This window comes from Citrus sinensis, chromosome 3 (assembly GCF_022201045.2).
Source record: "Citrus sinensis cultivar Valencia sweet orange chromosome 3, DVS_A1.0, whole genome shotgun sequence".
In the NCBI taxonomy this organism is placed as follows: Eukaryota; Viridiplantae; Streptophyta; class Magnoliopsida; order Sapindales; family Rutaceae; genus Citrus; species Citrus sinensis.
This window is the reverse complement of record NC_068558.1, coordinates 20,461,073-20,484,291: the sequence shown is the minus strand read 5'-3', so window position 1 is coordinate 20,484,291 and position 23,219 is coordinate 20,461,073. Positions and strand designations below refer to the sequence as shown.

The 23,219-nt window shown below is 35.2% G+C and overlaps 2 protein-coding genes across 8 annotated transcripts; both read right to left on the bottom strand.

Annotated features, from left to right (window-relative positions):
* Positions 1–650: 650 nt before the first annotated feature.
* LOC102631445 (uncharacterized) lies at positions 651–10,826 on the bottom strand. Of its 7 annotated transcripts, none has more exons than XM_052437571.1 (19): positions 10,501–10,824; positions 10,012–10,308; positions 9,829–9,912; positions 9,646–9,696; positions 9,346–9,402; positions 9,148–9,227; positions 8,289–8,412; positions 8,141–8,200; positions 7,467–7,694; positions 7,241–7,324; positions 6,976–7,123; positions 6,364–6,491; positions 5,556–5,603; positions 5,252–5,382; positions 4,998–5,080; positions 3,824–3,927; positions 3,328–3,398; positions 2,206–2,561; positions 651–930 (listed from the first exon to the last, which is right to left on the bottom strand). In XM_052437571.1, exons 1-19 carry the CDS (start codon positions 10,738–10,740, stop codon positions 926–928), a joined length of 2,379 nt encoding a protein of 792 aa, XP_052293531.1. In that variant the 5' UTR covers positions 10,741–10,824; the 3' UTR covers positions 651–925. The 7 variants fall into 7 exon arrangements, 6 of the variants coding, with proteins under 6 accessions (XP_052293531.1, XP_024949305.2, XP_006493481.2 ...); XM_025093537.2 differs by lacking the exon at positions 651–930 and adding an exon at positions 1,709–2,048 and having other exon boundaries at positions 7,467–7,586; XM_006493418.4 differs by lacking the exon at positions 651–930 and adding an exon at positions 1,709–2,048 and having other exon boundaries at positions 10,501–10,823.
* A 1,498-nt stretch (positions 10,827–12,324) lies between these two features.
* Positions 12,325–14,196, bottom strand: LOC127900641 (zinc finger BED domain-containing protein RICESLEEPER 3-like). The gene is made up of 3 exons (XM_052435818.1): positions 13,913–14,196; positions 13,663–13,775; positions 12,325–12,413 (listed from the first exon to the last, which is right to left on the bottom strand). The coding sequence occupies exons 1-3, from the start codon at positions 14,194–14,196 to the stop codon at positions 12,325–12,327; spliced, it is 486 nt and encodes a 161-aa protein (XP_052291778.1).
* Between the last annotated feature and the right edge of the window lie 9,023 nt (positions 14,197–23,219).

Below are 23,219 nucleotides of genomic sequence, written 5' to 3'. Positions count from 1 at the left end.
TTAAATGCTTCACAGCATGCAAGATTGAGAAGAAAACAGGTGCTGCTAGCAGTTCGTTTGTGCCTTCATAGTTTGTTTTATGTATAATATAAAATTCATTTGCAAATCAACATATTTTATAGGCGGCAGCACCAAAGTCAATTGGTTCAGGCCAGCCAGCAGCTACTGCATTTGAAACAGCAAGAAAGGTGTTATCTTGGTTCAATATTTATATCTTTTTGTATTTTTTGTTCAAGTTCTTAAACTAACGTAATATATAATTTAGATACCTAGTGGCCCAAGTCAAAGTTCGAATGTTGGAACAAAGAAAAAAAGGGCTCTTCGAGGTGCTGGAACAAGGGAAAAACAATCAAGTCCAGGACTGAACCAATCCCAAAATCCATCTCAAGCTTCAATTATCACAGGTTCTTTGTAATGGGAACAAACTAAACTTGTTAACTTGCCATTTTGGTTGTTATTTTGGCATATTATTGGTTATTTTGGATAATTATGTGACTGTCAAAGGTCATTTATAATGTATTTTGATGATATGATTAATGGTTATTTTGGTTGTACTTTTGAATAACTATGATATGATAATATTTTTCAATTATTGTGGTTAACAAAATGTTATTTAGGGTGTATTTAAATGCAATTGCAAAGATAGATACTAGGACTGTCAACAATAAGCTTTTATTTCAGTAATGCATGTTTTATAGGATACATTACATTTTAATAAATACAATTGCACAGAAGCACACTAGCAGTATTATTATATATTTAAGCTTTCCTTCAATCAGCCTAAGCCTTTTCTTTATCTTCACCATCTCATCAGCTCCAAAGTTTACTGCATTTGGCTCCAAATTTTGATTATCTACCATTTGATCACTTCTACTAGGTTATATGAGAGCTTCAGTAGTAAACCATTGCCAAAACTTGCATTTGTTCAACCTGCATGACCAAAACATTGCATTAGGATTTTGTGGTGTAGTGGAAACCATAGCACACGCCTGCATGCCACACCAGCAGTACTTGGGAATGCATTTAATTTTTCTCTGTGGCTGTCCACTGGCTGCAGAACTTGAACTATAACTTGATGCCATTTTAAATGTGTAGATGATGTGTTTCAATGAATGGTTAATCAAGTGATGTGTGGATGATGGTTGAGCAGGTCTTGAGTTTGAATGAATGAATGGTTGAGTGGCTGTAATGTTTCAATGTGTTATGATGAATGGTACAGTTATGATGTGTTATGGATTATGGTTGTATGAGGAGGTTTATATGCCTGGTTGGGAGCAGCTTGCTTGGTTGAATGGCCTCTTCATGCATGCTGATTCTTGTGTTTATATGCCCCAAATTGTAGCCGTTGGCAGCTAACAGCTACAATAACAAACTGCCATTTTTTGCTGTTTTTGAGGGTGAAATTGTTATTTTTGTTCTGGGGGCAAAATAGTCATTTAACTAAAAATCTATTAGTTTTCGTAACGGGCAGCAAACAGAAGTGGAGAAGTGAAACAAAACGTAAGTTTAGGTGAAGTTCAGCAAAAAAAAAAAAAAAAAATTGTGTATTTTTGATAAAGTTGGAAAAAATAAGTAGACGGTAGATATTTTTCCAATATTTAATGGCTCAGATATCAAAAGCGGGCATAAGAATTGTCACAGAGAAAACTTTGGAGGATCCAACTGAAATTGCCATCAGGTGTGTTTGGTTTGTTGGCTGCCGATGATATGTTTTAATTTAATTTATTTATGTAGTGATTATTGAATTTGTTAAAAAAAAAAAATTTACAACATTAAGCAACCAAAACGACTGCAAAAATGGATCTGAATGTCAGCAGAACCCTAACACCCAGGAATCATGCAGAAGATGCTATCTCATCATAGACATGCATGCATTATTATTCTCAACTAATAGGTAACAATGTCTGTGAATTTCATTATCCACTTCATGTTGCCAACTTGAACTACTATTTCTTCTTTAGATGGCTCTACTTTTATAACCGTTCCTTTCTTTCCAAAGGAAGATACGTGTACCAAATCACCAACGTTGGGAAGTTCAGTCCTCTTTACTGCATGATGAACAGGTGAAAAAATACGACTAATGCGATCTTGTGATTGGGATAAGTTAAGATGACTTAAAATTTTCAATAAAGTGCTTTTGCATAACTAAAAATGCCCAAGAACTGTTTTATGTACAAGAAAGCTGGACTTGGTAAAAGAAAGTACCTCGGGGTGATTGCTTGATATCTTTGACAACAGATGAACTTGCTGTCGCTGGATGTTCAACTTTGTCGACTGTAGTTTGTTGGAAATTACTTGTCAATACATGCTGGTTTTTACCTACTTTAGTGCAATGAAGCGACTGTGATGCAGATGGACGCAGCTGCTGTGCTCTCTTGTGAACCAAAGAACGTGCTTGTGATGCAGATGGACGCAGCTGCTGTGCTCTCTTGTGAACCAAAGAACGTGCTATTGCAGCAGCATCAGATATTTTCTGTACCTTCCTAAATCGTTGAGAGGCGCAATGTTCCAGGATCTTCCTTCTGGTGCGCAACAGATTTTTATGAAGATTTCTTGAGAGCCTAGATTCACAGGTACAAACAGATGCTTAGACCGTCTACAACCATTTTATGCTTAGCAACTCTGCGGTTATCAGGACATTCAGCCTTATTTCAGCTATTATTAAATTCTACCAAGAAGTTCTATACTCATACAAGCAGATAGCATTTTTTATGGTAATATTTTTCTCTACATTGCCTTTTCATGACTTTTCCAGAATGAATTACTAATTCAAAGAGTTGCTTTTTGACGAAACTGAGCTACTAAGTGATATAGCACTCCAAAGGCTGGGTCCTAACTACTCTGTTTTAAAATAGAGATTTAGGGCTTAGCCATTCAAATTAAGAGATTTTGTAATTATGCAATATTGCAACAAGTTATCTACATGTGAATGAAAAGTATCGAAAAACAGCAGGATCAAAGTATATTTAATAGGCAAATATGCTTCTCTTTGTTTGGTGGTAACATCTTTCAATTTCTAGCCATTCATGACCTTTGCAAAATGCAAGTATTACTCAGAGATTAAACAAAGAATGAAAATTCTTGAGAAGTATAATTAAATGTGAAATATAAGATTTCATCTTAATCAATGTCCGCAAGTTTTTCGACACCAAATTTTAGTTGGTTTAGTAGACCTACACCATGGTGTAAGAAGTTCATGAAATTAAAATATTCCTTGATACTATTCACTCATGGTTTAGAAAGAAGAATAGACTCTGTAATTTTGTCCGTTATTGTGAGACTACTTTTATTATATAGATACCAATTTTAACAAGCAAAAATTCTCACATTAGAAAATGTCGGGCCTCATGTACATGCTCTAGAAATTGTGTCTTAAACCTCTCCATCTCAATTATGACCTGCGTTATAAACAACAGATATTGAAAAGAATGAGCAACCCTGCATTATAAACAACAGAGATTGAAAAGCATGAGCTACTTTTGAATGAAAACAGAAGCAGTGCCGATCATCCAGTATGAATGCAAGCAAATACAGCATGTAACTGTAATTCTTCCATTTGTAGAAATATGAATAAGCTCATCATGTACTGACTGTTACCTGATCACATTTGTTTTATGTATGAATTTCCTTTTGACCATATAATTCCCAGAGGTAATTAGCCTACCAAGTAAACTGGTTGTCTGTTGCTTAAGTCACAACTATCACAACTACAGAGCATAGATATAAGACTTAAAACTAAAATTTTGCTTCTGTTTAGAAAAGGAAAAAATAACATGTAAACTTTTTATTAGCTCAAAAAGATGCTAAGTCTTTAGCATATTACCTCATTAATCTCAGCACTAGCAGCACCGTAGAGTTGACGTGCATTTTGAACAACTATGCCGGGCAGTCCCAATCTTTCAGCTATATTGATTGCACTTGAACGACCTGCAATCAGTGTCACACTCTTAAGTCATTTTACATGACGCTGCTGCCCCAAACAAAAGAATAAATAAATAAACAAAAAATAAATCATTTTGATACCATCAAAGAAAGCCGGCTATCACTAGTTCCTTGGGGAAAAATATTAGTTTCCAAAAGTTCAGAGCATGACTACCCACTAGGACTATTCGCTCAAAGAGGGAATATACAATACTTCTAAAGCAAAATTTACAAGACAATCAAAATTTTCAGTTGTTTAAGTAACATTTAATGTTCAGTCTGGGCATTTAATAGTTGTTTCAGTTGGCATTTATCTGGAGAAAAGTAAGCAAATATCTACGTACCTAGAGCTTGCATAAGTTCTTGGCAATTCATATAATATCTAGTACAAGTAATTTATAGGAAAAGACAACTTATAGTTAACTCCCTGGGCTTCGTGTAAAATATTCATGATGCTTCAAAGATTCCAATTACACATCTTGGAGTGTTGTTTGTCAGATTCCCCAAGATGCTTTCTTTGTCTAGTGGTTGCCACTTGATACACTAGCTCAGACATGTATATTATCACCAGTGTTGTTGGACAACAAGATCTCAAGCAATTAAGATATACTAACAAACAATTGAGAAAGGTTAAGATATACTAACAAACAATTGAGAAAGGTTAGAAACCTAAACTTAGTACTAGCCTGTTTTAGCCTGTTCAAATCAATCTTTATTGGCATTACAGACTACCAGGATATATGGAACAAAGAACAAAGTCCGAAATTTAGAGAAATTGAGGATTACTCAATTGAGTCACTCAGTCAGAACATGAAAAAGTACTCCCAACTGACTTATGTTTCCTATAGAGGCAGTAAATGAAAAATCAGAGTCACAAAACAGCGTTGTACAGAATAGTTTGAGGCAGATTCACCCAAACTCATTTGAACAGAAAGGGATTTCTCTTTTAATTGACAAAAATGTGAGTAAAATTCAGTGAAGACTTACAGCTGTAATCACTAAGGCTTGAAAGAACCAAATCAATAAACTCATTAACACTTCAGACATCAAATAGATAGAAGTTATAATTCTGTAACCTGGTACTCCCCAAAGGATCTTGTAAGTTGGCTTTAATTTAACTTCATCGAACTCCATACAAGCATTCTCGAAGAAGTCATTACTGCCAATGGAGCAATTTGGCTTCAGTCAACTTAAATTGGAATCATAAAACTACAACAGTACTATGAATGTATTATAATACAAACTAGTAATATCCCAAAAATAACTAACTAAATAAATAAAACCAGCATTATCAACACAAGCATTAAATCATTAGCTGGTGACTGACTACCTGTACTTCAGTGTTTTAAGTTCACCATGATGTGTTGTAGCTATTGTCAATAAAGAACCACTTTCAGCAAATGCTTCCAGCAGTGACATCCCAAGCGCTGTGCCTTCAAGGGGATTTGTCCCCGCACCAATCTAGTAATACAAAATTGACTGTCTCAATATGAAGTTTTGCAATCATAATATTATTGTTCTTTCACCTGCAAGTCATAACCTTCTATTTACATTGGCATAAGTCATTTAGGCCATAAAATGAAGCAAGAAAAAATAAGCCAAGAAAAATTAAGGAAGCACAATTCAAAACTTACTTCATCAAGTAGCACCAACGATTGGCTTGTCGACTGTGATAATATGTTCTACAAGTGAACTGATTAAATTAGAAAAGATAAAAACAAATTATAATGAAAAGGAGATATCACCCATGACAGTCAAGAATCCTTGAATTGAATGAGCTACTTCCTTTTCAATTGAGAGATACAATGCTTGTATTTATGCTATTTCTACTAGTATGAAATTGACCTCAAGAAATCTCAACACTTATTTGATCAAATTCATTTACATTTATGAACCACTTAAATAATTATATCAACTGAACTGATCTTATAGAATCCCCTCACTGCCAGGCACAACGATCCAATTATCACGGTTGTGCTCTACCACTCAGCTAATAGCCTGTCATGTGGGCCTCCCGCTGGGGGCCCACTATGCCAAAAGCAAGACAAAACCCCATCCCTCTCTTTCCCTTTTACATTCTTAGGTCCCTGCCGTGCGGCGACAGGGGGCATAAAAGGGAATGAATTCACAACTTAGAGGCAGTCATAAGTGATTCAGGACTGACAATATAGTAATTAAGCTCAGGAGTTCACGAGATCCATCACTGACACAAGTTGCAAATCTTATTAAGTACATCCCAACAAGAGCTTGTGCCTTTTCTTGTTAAATGTCTTAATAATTTATAAGAAAACAAAATTATCTGCAAAGAATCAAAGCTGTTTATAAAGATTGTTGACAGAACACAAAAATGAGAAAGAATAGCGTTGAAAAAGGGGCATTTGTTTCAAACGAACTTGATTAACTGCAATGAGCTAAGATGTTCTGGAAGGTGAATATCCTTACACCTATTTGTTTCAAGTGGCCAGAGAAGGTAGATAAAGATTGTGACAAGGACTGTTCATCACCAATATCAGCAAAAACTGAATCAAACCAAGGAACCTTTGCATATTCTGAAGATAAAATGTGAAGGCCTGCATATTGAGCAACCCAGTGCAGGTTATATAATAGCAGAATAATCACTTGTATGAAAGTTATCGGGACAAAATTTGAAACAATGCTCCTCTATGCCTATGCTTTTTCGGGATTGTCATGAGCACATGTGAAAAATAAATTGCATAGCATTTATGTCATTACTATCCGAAGAGAAAATGGTCCCTAGGTCCTGAAAAACATAGCACATGGTCTTGGAAGTTGGCAAGATTAATTATTACTCCTTTACTCTATAAGCAATCTCCACCTCCCTGGACATGCCATCCAACAGCCAGATTTTAGGGTTTATACATTAATCCGACATACTCTAGTTTGCCTAGCTTTGCAGATATTGTGAAACTAAATTGAGTAAATGGTCTCTGGCAATTACATAAAATAGAAACACTGACCTAGTAACAATACAGGTATCTAAAATATGATGGACACGAAAAAATGAGGTAAGGAAAGTAATAAAATAGAAGTAACCTGATTTGGCCATCATAACTGCCAATCCCACTGTCTTTAAGCAAATAGTTTTTCCTCCAGTGTTGGGGCCAGTTATGACAAGAACTCTTGTTTTCCGAGCAATAAAAATATCAATCGGAACCGGGTGAGCAAGTTCCAATGCAGAAACCTATAAAGAATAGAAATTTTTGTGAACAGATGCAAAATAAGTTGCAAAAATAAGAAATAATTTAACATTCTAGCCAGCTCACGATATCAATAGCCAAATGATAATGTCAAACATTACCTGCATCTCTGATGGTGAAAGATTTGTATCTTTTTCGCCTTTCCGTGCTGCGTTCCCCCCGTAGAGTTTCCTCCTCCTGAGTTCCTAAGGCAGAACGTAGAAATTGAAGAACTAGATGAAATGGATCAATTAGGAAGACAACTTATGTCAAATAACATGCTCAAATTCATGATTGGTGAAAGAAAAATACTTCAAGACAGCAAATTTTTGTTCCAGTGTAACTTACAGTATTAGCACTTTCCAAATCCTTCCAGGCCTGCTGTGTTTTTTGCTTATGCTGCTGAAGTAATAAAGGATGATAAGCTTTAGGGAGATATATTGTCCATTCTCTTTCAGAAGATGACACCTTCGAAGTTACAGGTTCATGTGTTAAAGATCTTTTCATATCTTGTGGCAGAAATATATTAGGACTTGTGCCCCCAAATGAAAGACTATAAGTTGCTCGGGCATTGACCTACATTAAAAAAACCACAAGCCAAATTACGGAGGAGTACATCGGTTTAAACATCATCCGCAAGATCACCCAAATTACGAAACTTCATCCAACAGCATAATAAAAGCTCCAGATCAGTGTTTGATGAGTATCTGCAGCTTGTTTTAGGTCAAATGAAGCATTTTGTGTGGGAGGAAAAAATGGCAATACTTTTGCTTCCCATCCTTGCAAATTACTTTTCCAGTCATGACTATTCCATCTCAGACTAAAATCTGTTTGCTTAGTAGATTTTCCAAAGACCCTCAGTATTCCAGTTTATTTTAAGGATTCCTCAAACAGGTATTAGATTATAACTCAAATAAATCACCTCTCAAACTTATGGTTCGCTAAACTCTTTTACACTTTGTCCCACAAGTCAAACATTATCAATGAAGAAAGGAGAGAGTGGAGAAGTAGCAGACACCTACCACATCAAGTTGAATAATACCGTTCAACATCTTCTCAATCTCATCAAGATCAACTTGCATCTGTATAGATTACAGGACATTGAGAACATAGTGTATAAATGGGTAATATGAATCAGAAAATGAAATATTCCCAGATACAGCCACAAACCTTTTCTGTTAGGGCCAAGAGCACATCTTCCTCAGCCTTTGTCACTGAAGCTCTTGCTTGCTGCAGTTCGTCATTTAGAGGAACAGCTGAGAGTGGCTCTATAACACTTCCTATGCCTGAACTACTACAACAAGCACATTTAAGGATTTGAATATTGAACAGTTGTGCACCATCACATGAAAAGCTCATAAATACAATTTAATATGCAAAAGAAAAATACCCCAGAAAAAAAAATAAATGAAAAGAATAAAAACCTCAAATTCTTGTCAACCTGATTAACGGTATTGTTTGCAGTAGAAAAACTATAATTACATATTTAAAAATTTACAATAAAAAAGTTGAAAAGAAGAAAAACATTGGATTCTTCATGACAGTTTAATGTGTTCAAGTTGAAACAAATCCAGCCAAAGTGGCCCTCACTAACAGAAAAAGTCAGCTCCACCTTTTAAAATCAGCAATCATGTAGATATCTTGATATTAGATTTAGAATATTAATCTTATAAACTGGGATAATAAAGGCACCTACTATGCACACATGCAGAGACACACACATACATCCTAAGAGGAACGGCATACATAACCTCTGTTGTCTTCGAGTTTTCTTGGGTTATTTTTGTCCTATGTAGAGTTTTACATTTTCTTTGGGACGTCTCATCCTTGTTTTTGCAGATTTGTGATTCCATCAATTCATATACATATCTCTGGTAGTTTAACATATAACCTTTGTTTCTTAGCCCAAAAAAAAAAAAGGAAAAATGAGAGGAAACGATAAATTAACATTACTGGTTATTGGTGGACAATCAATCAACGTGTTTTTTCTATGGGCATAATTCAAAACTATGGCAAGCAGCTTATGCACCTGGATAACAAAAGACCCTTAAAACTTAGCTGATCAGCCCCTGTTCTTATACACAATCTGCCATGAATGCTACTCACTTCCTACAAACAAAATTATAATTCAAGACGAAAATCATAAGGATACAAAAGGAATAATAAATATGTACAATATGTTTTGGGTAGGCCATAATGGTACAATCAACTATCAATTGAACCTTACCAAAAACGATGATTCATTATTTTCATTTCTTATTAGCATGTCCATCAATTGATATAACTGCATGAAGAAGCAATGACAAGGGTTAAAAATTGAGTAAGTTATAAATAAAATTGATAGAAAATATGTACTTTCAAGTAAAACAAACAACGTGCCACGTAGAGGCTATCTTTATAATAATGCCATTGGCATTATTTGATGGCTAAGAAAAGAAAGAGTACTCTTTTAAGATAAGGCCTTGACTAACTACTATCATTGAATGTAAAAGCATGCAGCAACTCAAAATATTCATATAAAAAGGACCTTTCTTTCAAGCATCTGCACTTGGCCTTGAGATTGTTTCAAGGCAGGACTCTGAGGTAAAGAAAAAAAAGTCAGATAAATAAAATTGTATATAAAGAGGTAAAGAAAAAAAATCAGATAAAAAAAATTGTGTATAAAGCCTTGAAGAATATAGAATCTAATTGAGTCGAAAAAGAAACCTACTGCAGAATCTTTGATAGAGCCATCTTCATCAACAACTTGCATTATTGACTTAATTAACGATCTATTAACAAACAATTGCATTATCTGGAAGTGAAATTCAACAAAATATAAGGCAGCATATTATATAAAATGAAAAGGGATGATAGTGTTCTTAAAATTTGACAAAACTCAAAATAGAAGTACCATTTGAGTAAGAGGCATGAAACGTATGTACAAATCAGCATCTTCCTTGATGGCAGCTCTTAAACTAAGCTGCAAAGTTTCAGAAAACTGCAACAGAGCTACGACAGCTAATGCTTCATTTGGACGCAATGGTGAAGCCCTCCGAACTTCTCGGATGGCAGATTTAACAAGACTAAGGTCAACACCAGTCAAGTCCAAGCTGCAGGAACCATGCTTTTGCATTTCAATGGCGGCATTTGTTTCATCCAGGAGCCTCAAACTGTCTTGGTATGTTTGATTGATAGACCATAACTGGGTCTGTAGTCAGAAAGCCCAATCAAACAATTACAACAAAAACTCGATAAATTAATATAAATTGATACCTCGTTTAAATAACATATTTTGCCAAACCCGACTTGGGGTAACGTAGTAAATTATAATTCCATTAATTAATATTAGCTTAATAATAATTTTTTTGCCAAAAAAATGCATTAAGCAGAATAGAATTACGAGAGTGGCTTCACGGCCCAACGAAGTGCGAGCAAACGAGGAGACGGAGTGACAGAGCTTATCCCACTCCAAAACTCTAAGACTTTCATACACAACTCTTGATTTTTTATCATCAGAATCAGATACTGCAACTGTTGAACAAAACAATCTCCCTCTTCTATTCTTATTAGTTATGGCAAAAGATTTTGTGTTAAAAATAGGAATGGAAATGGAGTCCCCAAACGCTGCCCACAAAGGCATTAGAAGAAATGGATGAGGATGAATGGGGTAATTGGATGAGGATACTCAGAGGAATCGTGTGGTGCTATTGCCACCCGATCTTTAGTTTATTTATAAGGAACGTTCAAGAGCCCCGTGCTTTAAACCAACCCCTTTTTGTTCAAATTTTAATTTTATATCACATTCAGCAATTCACCCCAGGGAGAAAAAAGTAGAGCTAGTCAAAAAAATCGTATTCTTAAAAAAATCGAACTGAATTAACGGTTCGATTTAATTCAGTTCGGTTTTAATTTTTTTAAAAAATCAAAATATATTATTTATAAAAAAAATTAAAATACCGGTTCGGTGTTCGGTTCACTTAATTGAACTGAAAAATTGAACCGAAGAATTGAATTATTGTTGTTATTTTTATTTGTCTTTACAATATTATTTTTATGTAATTGGAGTATTGGAGTTTGATTATGTATTTTGAAATCTTAATATTTCATATTTTATGAGTAATGAATACCTTATTAGTAATTAGCAAAACATTAGTAATAAAATGTGTTTTGAATACTTTGTATTTATTATTAATACTTGTAATGAAATTAAGATGAATTAATTGTTAAAAAAAATTATGACATCCATGAGGCTCAATGGGCTAAAAATTTAAAAATTCAAAATAGGCCCAATAGGCCTATAACCGAAAAAACCGAACCCAACCGAATCGATTTAAAAAGATCCGTTTGAGTTTGGCTCTTATTGAGTTCGGTTCTTATTCGGTTCTTTTTATAAAATAATCGATTTAAATCGGTTCTACTTAATTTCGATCCGAACCGAACCTTGCCAACCGTCCCAATCTGAATTTTGACCTGACCTTACTAAAAAAAAATAAAACTCGATTAAATTCAAGTTAGGGTTAAGCCTTGTCCAACTCGACTCAACTCAATCTTAAATTATAAAAAATTAAAAAAATAACACATCACACATACCACGCACTTACACTCATAAGTAGACTTGGTAAAACTTCGGATCCGGTCTGGGTTTGGTGCTACCCGAGACTGGATCAGATGACAAAAATTGATGCTCAGACCCAGACAAAACCCGACTTTTGCATGTGCGGGCCGAGCTCTAGTCCTAGGTCTGGGTTTTTTTATCCTGGCTTCTAAGCCTTCAAACTCTTTCAATTTTTTCTTTCATTTTTATCACCCAAATATCAACAAGCAACATGCATGTACATTTCTTGTGTATCATACTACAAGATAAATCTCAAGCTTAACAAAAGAAAATAGTCAAATACAAACTTATAACATACTAACAATACAAATTTTGCACAAATAATAAATAAAAATTGTTTCGATCTACTTTCTACTACCTAAATTCATCCAATTTCTAACCTAAAACTCATTCAAGCTATATATAAAAAAAATTCAATAAAACAATAAATCTAAATAACATCCAACATATCATAAGTTCATAATTATGACACGAATTATCAATACAACACATGAAAATCCTAAAATGTTCAACAACTCAAAAATTAGTTCATAAAAGAGTCAAAATACTCCTATGTCAAATAAGTAAATAACAAATTCATGTCTAATTCCAAATAAAAAAAAAAAAGGTTCATGTCATGCTGCTTGACGCTTGTGGCTCATCATCATCATCAGAAATTACCTCCTCCCCAGTAAAAATCTCATCTTCCGGAACTCCACCTTACAATAAAAATAACACATTAAGATTCAAAGCATTTTAAGCAAATAAATACTACTAAAATATAATTCATATAACTTTATATCTCGAGAAGTAGAAGCCCAAATCCAATTCTGAGCACACATTGAGGCTTCTAAAGTGTCAGGAAGAAGTTTACTACAATGCGGACTCAAAAATCTGCCCCCGGCACTAAAAGCTGACTCAGAGGCAACGGTGGATACAAGAACGACTAAGATATCCGTAGCTAACTCAGCCAAAATAGGATATTGGCTTGTGTGCATCTTCTAAAAGGCTAAAATATCAAAGTCCGGAATGGCATCCAACAATTCCTCATCTAAATACCTATCCAACTCCTACTTAGTTACCTTAGCACGTTTATTTTGGCTTCGAAATGTTTCAAACTCATCTACATCTCAATACTTATTCGAATTCGAACAAGATTCAGAATGAGAAATTTCCAATCTAGCATTCTGCCCACCACTCACATGCGCTGCCTTCGATTCATATTCTTCACTAAACCATAACAAAGCTTATGTGCACGCTCAATATGCTAATCTACTGTATCACCATATATCTTTGGGAAATAAAAATGAATTAACATCATCTTATATCTTGGGTCAAGCACAACAGCCACAACTAACATCGGATGAATTTCATTCCAATATTTATTAAATTTATCAACCATTTTATCAGCTATAATCCTAATAGCAAGGTTATTAGCGGTGCGCCACTTATTAATTGACAATTTCATTTTACATATCAACGGAAAAAACAAATTAGCAGTTGGATATTTTGTACCCAAAAACATCTCCATTAACATGTAAAATGATTTCAAATGCTCCACCATTATGACTGCCAAATCCCACTCCTCATCACTTGGCAAGCTCTTATATTGAGGCTCACGTTGTTGCAACCGAGAAAAAATACTTTTATACATCAATGCTACTTCAAGCATGACATAAGTAAAGTTTCAACAAATAGGACAATCCAATTTCAAATTTTTTTTACAATTATTTTTTTATTGTCTAGTAGCTAGCTCAAAAGTTTCATATCATTTTGTTGTTTGTGTCCAGTAACTCACATTGTCTCTAATCTTTCCAACCATACTTTCTATAACTTTCAACCCTTCCCGCACAATCAAGTTCAATATATGAGTAGTATATCTCATATAAAAAAATTTACCACTAAAAATTAAGGTATTGTTATCAAACCTTAACAACAATTTCTCCACTATTGCGTCATTAGTGGTACAATTATCCAATGTCACTAAGGATAACTTTGTATCCACATTCCAATCCAATAGACATTGCACTAACTCATTAGAAAGGGCATCAGCAGCATGAGGGCTTGGAACATAGATAAACCTATCAAATATTCAAAAGTCGGTATTAAATACACAAACTTAAAATATATTACAATTTAAACTTGAAAAAAAATCTAATGTAAGTAATAAAAAACTTAAAAGAAAAATTAAGCAAATAAAAAATTATAGACAAATTACCTTAAGATTCGACTACACAATTTCCAAGAGTTGTCAATGAAATGAGCTGTCACAACCATATTCTGATTACTAGTTGTCCATAAATCCGTAGTAATGGCCACTCTACCATAATTTTTCCCCAATAAATGAAAAGTCTTAACCTTCTCGATTTGATGTAACTTCAAGATCTCACTCTTCAAAGTGTTTCTGCTCATTGGCTTAACCACAAGGTTGGCATGTGCCATCATTTCTTGGAAGCCTATATATTCCATGAATCTAAGTGGAAGCTCATGCATTATAACCATTCTTGCTATCAAACTCCGTAAAACATTTTGATCAAAATTGCCATAACCAATGCCATAAGTTTCATCCTCTCTTTTAATCACTTTGAGACTTCCTTAAAGCGCTTCTTCTATTTTCGATTGATTCTTCTTAAAACAAAATGTCATGTGTCTATTCAAAGTTGAATTCCCAGATTGGTATTTTGCTTATAAAATTGCACTACAATGCATGCACTTTGCCTTTTAGTTCTTCATTAACCATTATTTTTGTAAAGTGCCCCCAAGCTTCAGAGACTTTCTTCTTTTTCTAGTTTCTTCCTTGTTCTTCTTATCATTTACGGTTAAGGGTGGCCAATGGGCCGGACAGCATGAGGCACGGCACAGGCACGGCACGTGTCCATACAGCACGGCACGGCACAAGCACGTCTCGGTAGAGCACGCGGCACAGTACGGCACACACGTGGGCCGTGCCGGGCTTAGATTTTAGGCACGCGGGCCTTAAAAGCACGGCATGATTAGAGATGGGCCAAAGCACGGCACGCGAAAAAGCACGCAATAAGCATGTTTCATTTTTTTATGAAAGTAAACTTAAAATTTTATGATTTTATAAATAACTTGAAATTGAATCTTTTAATATCTTTTATTGGCTCAAGTTTTTCAAATTTATTTAATTCTTAGTTTCAAAAAAATTATAATTGATTTATGTTTATAATTTATTAAATAAATAATTGATATCATGATTTTAATAAATAAAATTATACATATAATGATTTTATAAATATGTATTAATATTATTATAAACTATGATATATGACTCTACGTAATTCCAAGTTAACAATTAAGTTAACCCTTAAAAAAATTATTATTATTGTTATTGTTAAGTGCTAAAAAAGAATTCTAATACCATAAAGTCAAACTTAGCAACTAATATTACATTCTCTTATTATTATTAATTTATTATTATTGAATATGGACTTGAGTTTTGAATTTTTTTTCTATTAAATTAAAATAAAGGCATATGAATTCAAAAAAAATATATAAGCTTGAAAAAAATAAGACAACAACTTGGCATACGTTCTTAAAAAAAGAAAAAAAAGAAAAACGCTTAGTGGGCTATTTTTCCTGGGCACGGCACGGCGCACGGCACGTTTGGGCACGGCACGAGTGGGCACGAGCACAAGCACGTGTAGGCACGGCACGACACGACACGAAATGAATAGTGAGCACGGTACGGCACGAGCACGAGCCCGCATGGGCTTCCTTTGAAGGGCCTAGGCCGGCACGGCACGGCCCGTTGGCCATCTCTATTTACGGTTGACACTAAAATTTCCTCAACCTCGTTATCAGTTTTATCTTCGACATTACGAGATAAAACTGCTGCACTCGATGAATTGATTCCCACGTGGTCCGACATTGCACTGCTCTACTGTTACAATAGCAAGGAAATACTAAATTTCATATTTTAGTATTATACATGTTTAATATCATAAAAAATCAACTCATATATATTACTGTATTACTTATGTTTCTTATTATAAAAAATTAGCTCGAGCATACAATAACCAACCAAATCAGCATCCAAAAAAATACAAAGCATAAATAAAACAATATAACACCAAATAATCATAATAATTTCATCATTTTTTTAACTAAGTCAGAAAAATTAAATGAAAGGCAATTTTTTTTTATCATGCACTTGAACTAGAAACATTAATGAATGGTGACAATTAGAATACTATGAAATCATGCCAACACTGTAAAGTCAAGTCCTAATCTTAAAATGTAGGAGTAATTCCAAACTATGTGTTTGACAATTTTTTTTCCCCTAATTTTGACTGCTAAACTCAAAAGGATGTAAAGATGATGTATTGGTAAAAATGCAACTGGGAAGGCAAAATTAAGAAGAAAAAAATCACTACATGGGGTTGGTAGTGGTGGCTGTGATGGTAGAGTGATGGTGGTTAAGAAAATGGTGATAGAGAGTTGGAGACGATGGCGTTGACAGCGCTGAAAAGGGCTACACGAACGACTCAATATCACAGCCGTACTGGAGATAGAGCAACCGAGCAAAGTCGCGTGCCAAGCTAAGTTAGCAAATAAGAAGAGATGATGTCGACGGGTGATGGTGACGGTGACGGTGACGGTGGGTGGTGGCTGATGCCGAATGCCGACGGTGACAGTGGGCAATAGTCGGTGGCAGCGTTGCTGGTTATGCCTTTCAAATTGTTTCGATAGGGAATTAGGGATTTGGGCATTTGCGATTTGGGTTTTGATTTTTGTTTTTATATTTTCTTTTTCTTAATTTTATTAAGAAACCGGGTTAGGGTTCTGGGTTTTGGTGTAGAACCCGGAACTATGCCCGAAAATGTCTGTTAACATATATGTTTCCTTAATGTTGATTTTGATGATAACAAACAAGATTAAGAATGATTAATCTTTTAAGCTCAAATTATTTTCTTTTTAAATAAATCATTATTTTCAAATTATAAAGGTTTCATATTTAATGGAAAAATGATGTTATGGAATTAAAGTGTTTTGGACTAAAATGAAAGTATTTTAAAACTTTCGATATTGTTTTAAAATTTCAGATTTGGATCTATTTAAAAATATTTAAATATTTTGGGTCATTATATAATTTCACATAGTTTGGGTGAAATCATAATTTCAGAAAGTTTTGGGATTAGCAAAGTAATATTTAGAAATTCTGAAATTGGACCTATTTGCAAAGTTTCATACATTTTTGGGCCATAACACAGTTTTATAAAGTTTTGAGGTCAAACTGTAAAATTAGAAAATATTTCACTGTAGCAAGCGGCTAACTGAATCTTGACAAATGGAAATCCGGTTGTTGGGCAGTAAGCTTCTGAGCATAAGCGACAATCCGGATTTGACAAAGCGGCATACCGGATGTTCAGAAATTCAAAATTGTGGCTGTAACGGTAACATTAAGCGGCTAATCGGATGTCCATAGCCGGCAATCCAGTTACAACCAAAATTTGTATAATGGCTAGTTTTTTAGCTCAAACTATATAAACTCAAAACCAATTCATTTTTGGTAATCCAAGCAAGCAAGAACAAGTGCACACAACATATATTGAGCTTCAATTTCGTAACTCATCATTTATTAAATCATCTTTGTTCTTCAATTTGTTTATCCACTCTTAAAGAGAGACTCATTGTTGCATTTTTCATTTCTCATCAAATTGTGAGAGTACAAGTGTGAGAAACATTTGGAGTGAAGAGATTGGAGAAATAATCTCTTGTTGTAAAGGTTCATTGACACCTTGAAGTCAATTGTAAACGTTTGAAGCCTTGGAAAGGCTTGGATAGTGAAATCCTCAAGCCCGGTGTGCTTAGAGGCGTGGACGTAGGCGGGGATTGCCGAACCACGTAAAAATCCTTGAGTTTGCTTTCTCTTCCCTTGCTCATTTATTATTGTGCTTTCATTGAATTTATTGTTTTCGAATTTATTAAGGCATTAGATTGGATTTGTGTGTGGTTTGCTTACCTTAATTTTTAAAATCCCAATTCAACCCCCTCTTGGATTGCCTAGTTAGTATTTCAATGTCCGGGTTTGAAATTCTCAAACCTGGATTCACTTTTTTAGTATATACGGTCTGGGTTTGCCCCGGATCGGATTGATCGGGTCCAGGCCGGATCTGGTCGGAGCGGGTTTTTGTGGTTTGCTTACACGTTCACACTTTTTTTTTTAAAAGGAAAGACTAATATTGCATTTAAATCAATGAAGAAAAGAGATACAATAATTCTGAAGGGTATGAACCCATCCATACAACAGTTTCAAATTTTTCTAAAGCTAATTTAGCTAAAGAATGGGCAATGACATTACAAGATCTATGGGCATGCTGGATATTAACATGATCAAATCCCTTAACTAAGTTCTGAATTTCAGATTTTACCAAAAAAATCTCACATTTGTTGCCCTGCCTGTTGTTTACAAGATTGACCACCTTTTGAGAGTCTGATTCGACCATCAAACGTTTTGCTCCTACTTATGCTGTAATCTGGATCCCCCATTCCATTGCCTTGGCCTCCACAAAAACTACATCTCCATTAAGCTTAGAGAGTTTAATTGTAGCTGCAAAAATATTTCCAGCTTTATCTCTAATAAGAGCTCCTAGTCCTAAGATTTGTTTCTTTGAATTTGTGGTTGCATCCACATTAAGCTTCAAGTATCCTCACTTAGGTGGACTCCATGTTCTTTGGACCAACCTTTGTTGATTTCCCCTTGGTGCAAATGTTGGAGCTTGAGTTCTTTTATAAGCAATAATAATAGCCTTTGCCTTAGCCACCAACACCTGAGGATTCAGTGGTTTTCCTTTGAATAAGAACTGGTTTCTAGCACTCCATATTATCTAACAAATAGCCACTAACCATTCAATATTAGTTTTTCATTTTAAATTTACCATACTATACAGCAAACTCAGATATCTTTTTCAACAACTCCCTTGACGTCATCAGCAAAATCAGTAAACTTCCAAATTTTATTGGCAGCCTTGCAAGTTACAAGTGCATGGAAAACATTCTCCACACCCATTATGCACACTTGACAAGTAGGTTCCTGAACGACCTTTTCTTCTAGAGGTTTTCCGCTAAAGGGAGAACATTATTTGCTGCTCTCTAAATAAAGATTTTTGTCTTCTCTGGCTGTGCAAGAATCCAGATTATGCTCTATTGATTCTTTGTAACAATTGAGCTTGATGGGATCGTTGGGAATTTCAACCTTAAAGCTACTTGGTATCCACTTTTTACAGTGTATTGGCCTCTCTTTTCGTAATGCCAAAGTATTTGATCTTGAGCTAGTCTTCTAGGCAAAGGAATACCGACTATCCCATCTGCATCCACTTTCTCAAAATAGCAGTAAACTAACCTTTCATTCCACTAATTCCCTTCATTAATAAGTTCTGAAACTGGAGTGTTTATTGGTATGGTTGGCTTGAAATGGGCTTGAAAGTTAGCAGCTTGGGGATCCAATTTGCTTTGTAAATTTGGACATTCTGACCATTCCCAATCCTCCATCTTGAGCCATTTTGAATAATTTACCTTCCCCAACAAATGCTTCTCCAAATGAATGAAGGATTAGAGCCAAGTTTGGCACCCATGAAATCATAGTTTTAGAAGTACCTTGCATGTAACACCTTTGCCACAAAGGAATCTAGAAACTGTAGGATCCTTTAGCCTTGCCACCAAAGCCTAATTAAAGCTTGAGAAATCTCTGAAACCCAATCCTCCCTTACTCTTTGCTTGGTCGAGCCTTTCCCATCTCGACCAATGGATGCTTCTTTTATCTATTTTGGTTTCCCACAAAAAATTTACAATTGCTCTCTGAATGTCATCGCAAATACGCTTTAGAATCTTGAAAACACTCATAGCGTACATCGGAACAGCCTACACCACTGCTTTTATTAGGATTTCCTTGCCCCTACAGGAGAAAAACTTGTGCGGCCAAATTGAAATTTTGGTAATGGCTTTCAACTTGATGTGACTGAAAAAACTACTTCTCTTACTCCCAACCATAGATAGAAGCCCTAAATATTTTTCATGTCTTGAAACAATGTTGAGCTGGAATATTGTTGGATAATTTAACTCAATTGCCATCGTTGTCAAAGTGCAAGTGTACACAACAAGTAATAAAGTGATGAATATTCAAGATCATCTCTACAGGGACTGATGTTACTAGAAATGCTGCAGCAATCATGATAGTGCAAACTTCCTTCTATCTAAAGAAAAATCTAATTTAAGTTGATCAACTAATGAAATTAACAATATAATAAAATAACTGCAGTAATAAAGTAAATTGGATGAATTGCGTAAAAAGAATTTAATAAGAATGCGGTAGTTGAATGATCAAACTCTCTTCATGGGTTGACTGTTTTGTTCAAATTAGCACCAGTTGCTGCAACAATTCTTACAGCATTGGGGATAATTATTTTGCATCCTCAGCTGCCCTTGTTGGACTTCTCATACTCTTATACAACCTAACAATGACCAGTTGTTATATCACATAAGAAATGGCATTACAAACATATAATCTTTCTACCCTACAAGGTGAATCCCTATATCTAGTTCTTCACAAATCTAAACGCAAGTATGGCCCTTTTGGGACTTAAGTTAAACTCAATCTAGGAAACTTAAATTAAGATCAAGTATTATTCTAATAATTTTCACCAAGACAAGCCCTTTTACGTCTCTCTCTTAACTTGAACCATTAAATGGGAGGTCAATAGAAATAATGATTGTAATATAAGCTATTAGAGTAAAATGCTACATCAATCTTACAGCAACTCATAAAAACAGTCAAGAACCCATTAAGATTGTTTGTCACTCAACTACAATCAAATTTAGTTAATAACTTGTAAAAGAAAAACTAACAGCAAAATATCAGTCATGAAATACATCGTCTCAATCAGAGAATAAGTAAGGAAATAAGTAAAGAATGATGAAAATTGAATCCAAATAGTTCTGCAGATGTCTTCAATGGTGCAGACTTGTTCTTGAATTCTGCTCCTTCCTTCTTTTTCTCTTGATTTCTTTGATGTTAATTTACCGCCTTTTCTTTCCATATGATGCGTGCTCCTTTTATACTTGAAAATTAGGGTGAACGGAAGCCTAAGGCACGCATAAGTCAGATTAGGAAATTGCATATCGCAATTCTGCGGGTATCCCGTACGAAATTTTCTCTGTCGTTGTTCCAGGATTGCTACAGCAATGGTTGCTACAACAACGGCTACAACAACTACATTGTTCTAGATTTGTTTTAATTTTTTTGTAGCCATGTTCGTTCCTCATTTTTGCAAGGCTATTGCATCAGCATTCCTTCCTTGAAATATGAGCTCTTGACACTTACAACTATGCACACAATCTAAGCATGAATTATTCTAAATCAAATAAAATTTATTAAGACTAAATTAAAATGAATATTTATACAAAATGTAACAAAAATACAATAGAAGCACATCATTTACTCTCTAAGTAATATTGATTTAAGTCTAAAAGTGCCATGATAACTCTCATTTCACAGAGTTATCACACCCCCAAATTTAAACCATTACTTGTCCTCAGGTAATGACAACAATACTAACACTTCAATCACCCAATCATGCAACAAATAGCTCAGCTTTGTCATCAAAGTTGCAAGGATTCTTCCACCCTCAGATCACACTCTTAATCACGCAAAATAGTCATAGGAGTTCAGTTCTAGACTTAGGCTGCACTTTGTCCAAAATGTGTGTGTGCCACTTTGATTAAATTCCAGAGGTGCTACAACATTACCAAGACATTGCATATAATTCAGAGATAGAACACAAATATATTCATATATGGGGGAGCAAAATTCACAAATAAACTAAAATTGTGCCACAACAAATATAATTTAATTTTTTTTTTATAAATTGCTACAGTAATGCTCATAACTCTTGTCGCCTTTTAACTCAGGTCTGTATATGGGGTGCATACTCAACCCTAGTTACTCAACCACTTAAGCCATTGGAGCAGACTTTATTACAAAATAAGCATAGTTTAACACAAAAATTTCCCTCAAACTTGAGATATTTTCTACTCTTTGCGTTTTCTTGATTCTGCAGTAGCATTCTCATGAATCTTAACCAAAGTCTAAGTGTCGGGATAGAATTTCAACCTCCATCTATAACTATCCCTATTGGGCATTCTCATACATACTGAGTAACACTTAATTTATCTTCATTCGACTTTCAAATCCATACACAAGCAGTAGATAACATAGCTTCACTTAACAAACAACACCACAACACATGCAATGCACTCCATAACACACTATATGATAGCACAACCCCTCCAAACTTGAAAGGTGTTGTGTCCTCACAAGCACAGAAAATAAAAACACATTCACTAACACATGCATACACAAAACAACAGGATTGACAAAATGAATAAGACAAGTAATTTTGAATAAAAGAAAAGTTTTGCAAAGCTAAGTAAAATAAACTGGAGAATAGGGGGTACTCCCTTATTAGTAGGGCATTTCTGCAACAAGATGTAACCAATTCACCACTTTTTGGATGCGCTTTGCAGCCGGTCCTTAGGGGATTCTTGCGGTGAGGTAGCTGGTAACGTCTTTTTCTAGATGAAACAAATCTGTTCCTTTTTAGTTTTGGTGTGTCTGCTGCCGTAACGTGTCCAGAAGTGCTCCATTTTCTCTTACTGGGTCCTTTAGAACTAGCGAGAGTAGGTTTGCTGGGGGTTTGCTGCAAAGGAGCTAGAGCTGGGTCTTTGGCTGCATATCCCTCAGCCATGATTGCGGCAATCATATCAAGCAGATGCTTTGTCTCCGTGGTGTACGAGTAACCCCGATTGCTGCAGCTTCCAGGTCTGTATCAATGTCCTCGACTTCATCATCGGATGCAGGAGGGGTAATTACTTTCTCTTTACCCTTTCGAGAGAGGACTGGTATGAGAGGCTCCTCTGCAGGTTCATCTTCTTCTTTTCATATGATGTGCTTTTTCCTGGTTTGGGAAGAAGTCCTGGCTGGGGGTTCCTTGAGTTCTTTTTTAGGGTCTTCCCCCTCCTCTATCGAGAACTGTCAGTTGTATACTTGACACCCTCTTCTTCAGGCTAGGCTGACTGGTCATCAGCATCTGTATCGGCCTCTGCTTGCGGTTCTGCTGCTACTTCTTCCTCTGGTTCATCTGTGTCAGTAGCATCTTCACTGACTTCTGCTGGAGCATCTGTAGTTAAGGTACCAAAATTGAACTAGTGTAGTTATAAATCAGGGAAATTTCAGTGGATACTTTTCATGTATACAGTAAATTGGTGTAGATGGTCCTCCAAGTGCTGCAAATAGCTCTAAAATTAATTATTTTCCTTTTGCTGAGCTTCAGCACATTGAGTGATGCTGGTGCTCAGTGCGTGGATTCTCTACTCTAACCCAACAACTCTTCTTGCCCCAGCTACAACAGCTGGCTCGGGTGGGGCTCTAGCAACTTCACCAGCAATTCATTTGATGGTGCGTGCAGTGAGAGCCCCATAATTCTTAACATGTTTATCTTTTGCAT